This window comes from Pocillopora verrucosa, chromosome 11, assembly GCF_036669915.1.
Source record: "Pocillopora verrucosa isolate sample1 chromosome 11, ASM3666991v2, whole genome shotgun sequence".
NCBI classification, from domain to species: domain Eukaryota; kingdom Metazoa; phylum Cnidaria; class Anthozoa; order Scleractinia; family Pocilloporidae; genus Pocillopora; species Pocillopora verrucosa.
In genome coordinates, this window is record NC_089322.1 from 1,118,446 (window position 1) to 1,130,390 (window position 11,945).

The 11,945-nt window shown below is 36.3% G+C and overlaps 1 protein-coding gene across 1 annotated transcript; it reads right to left on the bottom strand.

Moving 5' to 3' along the window:
* Positions 1-654: 654 nt before the first annotated feature.
* LOC136277025 (uncharacterized) lies at positions 655-1,512 on the bottom strand. Its single transcript, XM_066158628.1, has one exon. It carries the CDS (start codon positions 1,504-1,506, stop codon positions 829-831), a length of 678 nt encoding a protein of 225 aa, XP_066014725.1. The 5' UTR covers positions 1,507-1,512; the 3' UTR covers positions 655-828.
* Positions 1,513-11,945: the final 10,433 nt, after the last annotated feature.

An 11,945-nucleotide genomic window follows, 5' to 3' on the forward strand; every position in this document is an offset into this window, starting at 1 on the left:
TCGCTTACAGTCATTAAACACCTAACCTGACTGGCTCCAGCGATCGTATCGGCGAAATCGATAGCATTTCTTCCGCGATTACGCTGCCCGAATTTAAGACCACAGATATCACATAACGGCACTAATTGCGAAAGCTGCGGTCCTATAAGCAATCTGCGTTGCCTGTCTTAACAGTCTGATCCAGGTTATTCAATAGATAAAAGGTATTCATTAATCTCGATTAATAAACAACTAACCTACAGTAGTTCGTGATTGGCTTACTTGCCATTGATCATTATTTTTTCATTTACATTCTCTATTGACAGCTATTACTCTGTGCGCATTACAAATCGGCACACCGCTGCACAAGGTTTTAAGAAGTGGGAAAATTAAGCAAGAAGAGGCCTCTCTGTTACATTGTCTTATTTGTGACCATCAACGTGTCCTAATTTTGTTTTTTTAATGTTTTCTTTTTTTTTTTTCTGTTTTTTTTTCTTTTGGGGGGGAGGGAGGGGGGTAAGGGAGGGGATTAAGGGGTGGGGGTGAGGCTGGCGTTAAAGGTTTGGTTCGCCGCGAGCAGCTATCAAATGAGCCATTGATTCAAAAATTGATTCCGCCTTAAGCGAACCATTTATTTATAATTGATTCCATCAAGCGATCCGTTACTTAACAATTGATTCCTTTAAGGAAAGCACCAATTTACAATTGATTCCTTCAAGCCAACCATCAATTTACAATTGATTCCTTCCAACGTAGCACTGATGTACTATTGATTCCCTCAAGCCAATTACTTATTCACAACTGATTCCGACAGTGTTTTCATTTGAAGTATGAATGACAAAGACTTATTTAGTATTCTACTTTTGATTTCACATGACTGCATTTGAATCCCTGTGCCACACGAAAAGCCCATTGTCCCCAATGTATAACAAGCTGTATATTGTCCTCGCCTGCTATTTTCATTAACATTCTCTCCACTTCCTGTGTCCAGTCTTCGAGCCTTTTGGCGCCACCTCGACCTCTTTCTTTCTCCCACCAACCTTTAGCTTGCTCATCAACAAACACATCTCTGTTAAATTTGTCACTAATGAACTGACGGAGCTCACCCATTTTTTCATCAAGATCGTTTGGCATTTCTTTTCTGTCTGTGAGTGATGTGCAAATATCATACATTAAGAAATTGACTCTGGCTAAAAGTTCTAATTTAGCCCAACCGAATTTTACAGCGTTTCCATAATTCGTGTGTTTCTCTTTTCCTGGAGCGTACACAGTGCTGTTTTGTATTCCTGTATGTGTATTAGGAAGCAAAGGTGCGACCCCAAGCACGCAGTCTACCGGCAGACCATGCTCGTTCATGATACCCAGTTCTCCAAGGTTTTTATAGTTATTGCTACCGAAAAAGGCTTTGCTGTATGTATCGACAAAACCTTTTAAAATGTCAGGGTATATGTCCTTCACACCATTGTTAATAACATGATGGCCTCGTTTGGGGTCTGGTGACGACATGTGTTTCTTTGTCTTCTTCATTATCTAAGCTCTTGATTGTCACTTTAAGTCTTCTTTCCGAACTTTAAAAAATCCCTCTCTCTTTTCTCTTCCGTATCTTCGCCTGGGTAATGAGATAGCGAATATAGACGTCTCCTTGGAACCCCTGCCAATCTTTTAGATCATGACTTCTTTTATTACAGCTGTGAGGACATAACGATTCCAATAAGAATCATGAAACGAACATGAAATTTAAAGTAGCTCAATTGCTCTTAAAGAAGATTACCTTTAGCGTAAAATGCAATTTTTTGCTCACCGGAATTTGCACTATTTTGCTGGGACTGCACGATGATTCTTCAGGTAAAAGTGTATGCTTATCGAGTCACAATAAAAAGACATTGCATCGCCGGAGGTCCTAAAGGAATTGAATCGCGACAATGACACGCAGAATGCAAAATATCCCAGTGGGACTTACGACGAAGAAGATTTCTTTTTATAAGAATTTTGAGGCCATCGATGATTTATTAAGAGTGAGTTGTGTTTATGGTAAAGTATTCACTGAGCCGAAAGATAAATTGTTAATGAGGGTACGCTCCAAAGAAGATCACAAATAGCAATGCACGCGAAGAATTAATTCACTGAAGCAAAGAAATAACAGGGATGATTCGAAAACTTTGTGTCATATGTGGATTTCATGCTTGTTAAATTCACTCACGTAAAATGAATTCTCTTCCCGAAGAGTTTTGATATAGGTATCGACTCTGCAAGACACGTATGACAACATCAAAAATTCTAAGATTGGCGTCTCTTCCTATTTTCTCGTTGGCGCTGCGTGTAAAATGTACAAAAGCTGAAAGTTTTAAGAAGATCGAGGAATATCATAACGTTACTTGTACATTTTTTACAACCAGTCAGCGCGCATCGCTTAAACATTAGGGGAATTTTTTCATGTTTGCATAGCCTCCACTAAACACTTGGGATGTTGGAGGAATTCTCGAGAACTACCATGGAAATTATTAACTGCGTAAATTGTTGCACGTCTTTGCTAAAGCTCCATCGACGAAGTCGTCCAGATTACGATCATTGAAGCAGGCAAAGCCTTGAAGTCACGTATTTTGCCTTTATATTTTTCTTAAATTTTTTTTGCTTGTTGCGAAAGCTTTGAGATATTTTGTAGCTGTCTTTAAGTGTTTTTGAGGATTCTCTGACAGTTTTCTGTTAGTTGACTTTCTACTCAGTACTCATTATTTCAATGAGCACAATTTAGTGCAACAACTTGTAGTGTTATTTTAGTGTTATTTTATTTCGCAATCGGAAATCCCACTAATTTTTTATTTAATTTTTCCTATCTCCTTCAAGCTGTAGTAATATAATGACATTTAATTTATTTTGGGTTCACGCAGGGCAACTTCACAAAGACAATAAAAGACCAAACTTTCAACATAAGTTATCTCGAGCAACAGAACATGTGGAGAATTTTAAGTGGAAAGCAACCTCTTTCTTTGACTTTTATAGAAGGCTTGTTAAATACTTTGTAAAATATCATCTCATAGATTCAATATGATTGGCACAATTTGGCAGAATATCTGAACATGAGTTTCTGAAAGCATAGGCGGTGAGAAGGAGTGGTAGAGACCTTGCTTTCTCCATTCAGTCATTAATTTTTTAATGGGCAGCGAAATTCATCGGCAAGGTTACCCTGCTATATGATCGATTATTTTACAGAATTCTTTCTGTTGCGGTTTTCCAGGTATTTTTTGCGTCATTAATGATCCCTGATGAATATGCACTATTTACAGAGATAAAATTTCAAAAAGAGAGTTGCCTTTGACCGTAACAGAATTTGTGACAGCCGAGTAAAGGTTTTTATGAGTTCACTGATTCCAATTAATTGTTGTTTTGTTACCATGACCATATTAGAGCACATACAGTCCTTGTTTGCAGGATGAATCATTATGTGTTTGAAAGACATCTTGACGCGTGAATACAGCCGCTTTCTTTAGCATTTGTCTTGTATAATGAATCGTATTAATAATTCCTGTAACTTTTTTTGACTCCTGCAGTTTTCTTTTTTATCTATTTTTAAGTTTTTTCATCTTGAGAGTTGAGCTGTCACCCCAACCTTGACCATGAACAAGCTTGCCATGAGTTTCATGCTAGTGAGCTAATTTGGAAATTTGTAGCACCAGTGTTAATTAATATTTCAAGACAAAATTTAAATTTAAATTCAAACCTAACTATCGAAAGTAGTCCAATTATTTTTTATGTCGATTTTAAAATTCTCTTGAACATAAGAGAAAGTTTAACGGTCGAATTTTGAACATAAGAGAAAGTTTAACGGTCGAATTTTAATTTCTCACGATGCCATATAAACATTGTTGATAATCAAGATGGAAAAAGAATTTTAGTAACGGAAAACAGCTCAGCAATAATATAGTTTCTCTTTCATATTCAAATGGAAACGAATGAAACGGTGTTAGTTTCAGAACATAATACTTTCTCCAGAACAGCGAGGCCTCAATGTAAAGTCGTAGATGTTTAGATTAAACGTAAAGATTTTGCTTCATTGTATTTCCCATTCAAAACAGAATACCATGAATTCTGTTTTGTTGTTTTGTTACTATGACCGTAAAAGAGCACATAAAGTCCTTGTTTACAGACTGAATCATTATGTGTTTGAAAGACATCTCGATGCGTGAACAAAGCCGCTTTCTTAAGCATTTTTTATTTACAATGATTCCTATTAATAATTCCTGTAACTTTGTTTGACTCCTGCAGTTTTGTTTTTTCTCCAGTTTTATGTTTTGTCACCCTGACAGTTTCCTAACTTTGGCCATGACCAGGCTTGCCATAAGTTTCATGCTAGTGAGCTTATTTGGAAATTTGAAGCACCAGTGTCGACGGTGGAGCTTAGCTAAACAACTCAGACTTGATGTCTTTACTTGGCTACCCCAGCAAATAATGTTTTCGTGCAGAATTCGATTAAAAAATGAGCCGGAGAACTTTGTAACAGGCTTGTTTCTGTTTTTATTTGGACACCACAGAACACACACACACTTTCCTTAAGCCTAAAATGCCTTGAGTTTACAAGTTATCAACATCGCAACGTAAATTCAAAGTAAACTTGACTTCCCTTTAATTAGTGCTTTTGTCAATGATTACATTTTCAATCCACCAATTAATGCCCTACGATGTCTGTGTTAGGAGCCAGCCGAGAAAAAAAAACTTGTTAGTTTTTGTTGAATTTATATCAGGACTTTTCTTGAACTATTATCTTTGTCAGAACGAGATGTTTTTCAGAAGTAGTAATTATAAGAATTCATAGTTGTGTATATGTAATTTATTGATGGATGTTAGGACATTATTTCCAGATTAATCTGACACAATTTTAATTGACATTAATGATCGATCAGCCTACACCCTACGATTCTATGTTGGGAACATACCAGGAAACCAAAACTTTCCAGTTTTGTATTGAAATTTTATCAGGTTTTTTTTAGATCGTTTTTTTGTTATAGCCAGAGGGAATTGTTATTACCAAAAATATTCATTACGAAAAATACTCAAATAATATTAAAAAATAATTTGTATTCATATAGAGCGTTCCTGAGCCAGCTGCTGTGACCCACAATTTTTATAAAAAAGCAATTCCAAACTTCCTTCTTTTCTCAAGTTACCTCTTGAAGCCACTTATGACTTTATTAACTTACATTCACGTACTGGCTGAATTATTAACCTTATTAGAAGAATCCTTTGGGTGCAAAGAATTATTACCGCAGACTCGTCACAAGCCAATTTTTCCTTCCATCTATTAAAAAAAACTATATATTTACGGCTGCGAACGCAAATTACTTCATTTTATCTTTTACATATTTAAGTGTTTCAAAGAAAATCTCTTTCAGCAAAGTTAAGGCTCGATATATTCCATGTGTGGTCTTAAATCTTCTAAAATATAAAATTAGTATCAATACTATATTCTTCCTCAGTTGAGTGATCTCTATTTTATTGGAAGCTTTCATCTAACATAAATATCAATTAAGTTAAGAAGTAAATTGTAGAAGTAAATGCAATATTAATGCTGTATTTTTAAAGTTGAGTAATCTCTCTATTAAAAGCATTCCAACTACATATCTTTTAAGATAAAAACAAATACAACACGGATGGATCCACAACCGGATGTCCTGAAGATCTAAGGGAAGTGTTTAGTTTATGCATCAACTAAAATTCACTTTCTTAGAGACCGCTGAGTTTTTTTTTTTTTTTTTTTTTTGTGCTGTTGTTGGGAAAAAAAAAAAGAAAAGGCTAACGTTTTACAAGTCGGCTCCTTGTTAGAACCCAGAGATATTAAAGCAGAGGAACACTTTGAAGAGATGGTCCCAGAAAATGGACACAGACCTTGCATGAATGTTATGTAAAGGTGCAAGAGTTCAACGTAAAAACATTTTTTACCTTAATAAATCCAAAATATTATATCTTGTATCTGAATTAATTTCTGAGTTCTTTACAAAAAAAGGGAACCTTTGTCTATAGGACACAACGGAAGCTAACTTGTCAGTTCGTGTCACGTTACTTTTGTATCTCGACGAATTCTCGTGACAGAAATGGATTAACAAGTCTTCCTTTCTTTTCCCTCAGGTTGGATAAGAAAAGTACTTTTTGGGAAACTATCATCATCCTGTTCGGAATCTACTAGCAGTGCCTCTGACCAAAACGAAACCGACGGGTTCCTCTCATCGACATTAAAGATCCGAATGAAGAAGGAAATGAAACGTCCCTAATATTTAGAAGTTGCATCTCTCGGGATTTTTTCCATCAACATTTACTGATTGGCTAACACAAAAGAAAAATTAATAATAGATGCCATACTCTTCGTGTCAAATCATGTGGTATACACCTTTTCTCGTTTGCAGTCTTTGATATGACTACAAAGATCTTTTCTGAGAAGAAGCAGGACTGGCGAAAAAAGCTTCGTAAATATTTTGCGAAAATTCCGGATTCTTTCTTGCAAAAGATTCGCCACAGTCTTCATGCTCAATCAGACTGCAGAGAGTAGGTACTTAACAGATTGGTGAACCAGTGATCATATTGCTCTTTAAAATACACAAAAAATTGTCGTGAATCGCTTAAAGAAGTAATTTAAAGGTGGTGGTTGGTTTTAATGAAAACTGTAGGTCGGAGCAGCAGGTTCTGGGAAACTTTTATGGAAAGAGAGATAATAATCTATGAAAAAGACTATTCGTTAAAACTTTCTTTCTGCTGGCAAAGTAAAGATCTGAGAAAATTTATGGTATGGATTAAACAGAAACTTTCTAGGATTAGGGTTCACGGCTGCCTCCTAACTTAGAGGTTGAATGGCGTTAGTTGGTCCATTAAAGAGCAATTGGAAAAAGTGACAATAAAAAGCAAGATTGTCTAAGATTTTAGTTTTTTATCATTATTGATTTTTGATATTCCTTTATCATTACTTTCTATCTCCCATCGAAAACTTACAAAATATGTTCATATCTTGGTTTCTCAAAGTAACTGTAAAAAGCATAATAAAATTTGATATTTTCAGTCCTAGATACGGCTTAACTCATCATCGATTCCTATTTTTTAAGGTGGAAAGAAAATTGCCTTTGTTATGCAGCTGTGGTCAGTCATGGTGCTGCGTCGGTGGGAGAGTATAGCAGGTAATTTAGTGTTCACAACTGGGTTGAAAACGTAAATTAGCCACCGTAAAAAAAGCTGACGTTTCGAGCGTTCGCCCTTCGTCGCTCTGACGAAGGGCTAACGCTCGAAACGTCAGCTTTTTTTACGGTGGCTAATTTACGTTTTCAACCCAGTTGTGAACACTAAATTACCTGCAATTCAAAACGTGTTGGTCGCCATTTTCAAACACAAACAAAACCTTCTTTTATGCCGTCAGCAATCTAGATAGACCCTCCAAAATTAAGTTAGGGAAAAGATCTTTAACGTGCCACAAAGTGGACTCTAGTATGGATGATATACAACGTTCAAGCTCACCTTAATCCAAGATCGCGTCTAGTTATCCATGGAGATGCATGTGCTGCGTTTTGGAAACAAACTTAAAGAGGAAGTTTGCCGCGAATTTATCCTTGCAATTCTTTTTAATTCACTTTATCTCTTGGTAAGGTTATGATAGAAAAATCTAGTCGCCAATTTGGCCACTAATTATCAGGATTTGGTCACCAAAGTGAAAAATTTAGTCGCATTGGCGCCTCTATTAGATGCAACTTCACGCCATGCAGTAGTAACAATCTGCATCATAGTAGGTTTCAAAACATACTCTACTCAGATACTGGTTCAGTGATATATGAGAAGCATATTAATCCGGTTGTAACCGAATTATCTTTGTTCTTTTTTCTTTCCCAAAACAAATTGCGCGTACCTCGAGTTATGCTTCCGTTTTTAGCAAGTTCGAACATGACGTGTTTGCCTTACTTTGGTATTCCTTTAAACCACGAAAGTTTACCGCAAATGAGTCACGTCAGCTTTTTGGGAATTGACGAGCTTAATGATCCGAGATCAAAATGATCCGAGATCAAAATGCCGCAGAACTAAAGGACAAAATATATTCTTGAAATTAAACCTGAAGACGTCAATTTTCTCGCTGGCGTTAAGTATAAAATGTGGAAGTTTTAACAACGTCCAGAAATATTATAAAGTTATTTTGTGCATTTTGTACAATTATCCAGCGCGCACTGCTCATGCAAAAAGAGAATTTTCGATGATTAGTAATCGGACATTTCTCGAAAATTACCTTGGAAATTGTTAACTTGGTCTTTGCTTAAGTTCCCTCGACGAAGTCGTCCGGATTACAATCATCGAAGCAGGCAAAGTTCTTTACTTTGCCTTAACATTTTGTCTTGAATTTTCTTTGCGTGTTGCGAAAGCTTTAAGTTAACCCCTATATTTCCTAGTTTTAATTCAATTTGCTAGCGTTGTATTAATTACCTTCTTCTACCAGTGACATTATGACTTATTCTGTTTATTGAATTTTGTGTTCCCTCAGAGCAACTTCACAAAGACGATAAAGATCAACTTTCAGCATAAGTTATCTCAAGCACTACAACATACGGGCTTTTCAGCTTGGAACATGGAAACATCGAAGAAATAATATAGCAACATAATTTCGGAATTTCATCTTAGATTCTTTAATATAATGGGCCATTTTCGATATATTAGAATTCGAACTTTGTTCCGAGGTTTGCGGGATCAAAAAAAAATAAATATCAGGGAGGTTAAGGGATGAATAATCAGGGTTCAAAATAACAGCTGGCTGCCGGCGGCAGCCGGTACTTTTAGCATAAAGCAGGATCACTTAGGATGTATCTCATCTTGAAATTTCTGCGAAAATTCCGGATTTTTTGCATGCAAAAAATTCACCCCAGTCTTCAAGCTCAGTCAGCTACTTGGCAAATTGGTTAACCAATGATTACATTGCTCTTCAACGTACATTAAAAGAGTTAAGTCAATGGCCCGAAGAAGCGATTTAAATTTTTGATGAAAACCATGGGTGGAAGTGCACTTTAGGGCAAGTATCCCCATCCTGCTCAGAATTCATTTAACATAACCTAGTAGCAGTGCCCCTGATCAATTTTAAGTCGACGGGTTCCTCTCCTCCTTTCATCGACAATTAAGATTCGAATTAGGAAAAAATGGAACTTACCTTATACTTTAGAAGTTAGATCCCTCAGACTTTGTTCCATCAACATTTTCTGATGAGTTAACTCAACTTGAAAAGCAAAATTAATTATAGATATCATACTATCCTGGTCAAATCATGTGGTAAACAAACTATGGGGTAACTCTCGTATGCAGGTTTTGACGCGACTACCATTGTGTTTTTTTCTTTGAAGAAGCAGGATGCCAAAATCGCTTTGTTACCTTTTTTGCGAAAATTCTTTGCATGAAAAAGATTCACCTTAGTTTAAAGCTCAATCAGCTACTTGGCAGATTGGTTAAACAATGATTATACTGCTCTTCAACATACATAAAAAGAGTTATCGTGAATGACCCGAAGAGGCAATTTAAATTTTTAATGAAAACTGTGGGTCGGATGTAGAAGTTAGATCCCTCAGGTGTCAACATTTTCTGATAGGCTAACTCCAATTGAAAGCCAAAATTAATTATAGATATCATATTCTTCGTGTCGAATGATATCGTAAACAGACTATGGGGTAACTCTCGTTTGCAGTCTTAAATGCGGCTACAAAGATTTTACACTGCTCTTTAGCATACATCAAGAAAGTTATCGTGAATGACCCGAAGAGGCAATTTAAATTTTTAATGAAAACTGTGGGTCGGATGTAGAAGTTAGATCCCTCAGGTGTCAACATTTTCTGATAGACTAACTCAAATTGAAAGCCAAAATTAATTATAAATATCATATTCTTCGTGTCGAATGATATCGTAAACACACTATGGGGTAACTCTCGTTTGCAGTCTTAAATGCGGCTACAAAGATTTTATACTGCTCTTTGGCATACATCAAGAAAGTTATCGTGAATGACCCGAAGAGGCAATTTAAATTTTTAATGAAAACTGTGGGTCGGATCTAGAAGCTAGATCTCTCAGGCTTTGTTCCATCAACATTTTCTGATGGTTAACTCAAATTAAAAGCCAAAATTAATAAAAGATATCATACTCTTCGTGTCAAATGATATCGTAAACATACTAAGGGGTAACTCTCGTTTGCAGTCTTTGATGTGACTACAAATATCTTTTGAAAGAAGAAGCCGTAGGAAAAATTAGCTACTTGGCAGATTAGTGAACCAATGATTACATTGCTCTTCAACATACATAAAGAAAAATTGTCGTGAATGGCCTTAAGAAAAATTCGAATTTTTAATAAAAACTGTGGGTCGGAGCAGCAGGAAAAATTGTCGTGAATGGCCTTAAGAAACAATTCGAATTTTTAATAAAAACTGTGGGTCGGAGCAGCAGGATCGCAGAAACTTTTATGTAAACAGAGATAAAAATCCATGAAAATGACTTCTTCTGAAAACCATCTCTTCTCTGGCAAAGAAAAAAATCTGAGAAAATTTATGGTATAGATTCAACAGAAACTTGGGCTGCCTCCTTACTTAAAGATCAAATGGTGTTAGTTGGTCGATTGAAAAGCAATTGAAAAAAGCGATAATTAAAGGATGTGTAATTATTATTATTTGGCAACGACAAGGACTTGAAAGTAAAAGGCGGTGACTGTTTGGCTCACCAGTGTCCGCTGATAAGTTTGAAATTACTGTAATATGAAACGTTTGTTGTTACCAGTGGGATAAATATAGGATTCTGCTATAACTTGTATTAAAGAGTGAAACGCATAAGATGAGAGCTAAGACAGCTTTCCGGTTGTGTTATCCATCCACTTCTGATTGGTCCCTTCCCTGCCTAGTAAACAGGTGTCAAACTCTATGCGTTAAAGAGTCTGACAAAAGCTTTTAAGGGTGATAGAGCTTTGTAGCTTCAATTGTGACTATATTGGCCCAATTTGATTTTCAATTCACCTTTTAGGCTTTCAATTTCACGTGAAGTGTCACGTGACTTTTGATGTAAACAAACCGCCATTGAGTCAACCACCCACTACCCATGTACGCACTTCGGCTTCGGCATTTTGTTGTTAATAATTTCCACTCTCGTGAAGCGTTTTTTATGCTAAGAAGTTGACTACTTCTTTGTTTCATGTGTTTGATTGTTTATCAAGCGAGTTAATGATTCGCTTCCGCTAAAGTAGATGCGAAGAGTGTTGCGGCACGGAATTATCATACTAGTTCTGCCTGCTTTAAGTAATGTACCTGGTAAGTTATTTTCCGGGCGTTAAGTGAGTAGATTGTCAAATGAAACCATGTTTGATGGGAAATTAGTGCCCACGAATCGCTGTGGAACTTAAGCAAGCCTTGATTTAAAAAATTAAAACCCTTTTTCGACGCTGACCGTGTGAGATTTCGGTCCCTAAGTGTACTAAAAGAATGGCTACGACAAACAGTGGCGCCCATGGTACTTGTAAAAACGATTCCCAATAGCCTAATCTTGTGAAAGTAACGCGAACGGCGATTCGTTCGGGTTTCCATTTTCCTGTAATTCAAAATACCGCCCGAAGGTAAAGCCAAATATTAGGGGCATTTACGAAGTCGAACGCACTTAACATAATACTTAGGTCGTTTCAGCGATTGAAGAGGACTTATGTTTAAACCAGCTTTTTTTCTCCGAAGTTAATTGTTTCCAGAAAGGGAACAATAGTTGCGACATTAAAGACAATCAGACAGCAGTTGTTGACAGTTACGCATCCGACTCTGCATTATAATCAGTTATATTGAGGTTTGAAAACACAGCTAGGCGTATTTAAGTAAGAAAGTAACTTTATTTCTGTGTCAAACATAAAGACCAACCAAAGGAAAAAATCCTAATAAGGGACATATAACAGAATAATGGTATCGTTACAGTTCGATTAGTTCAACAATCGAACTCGCAAAAGAAGT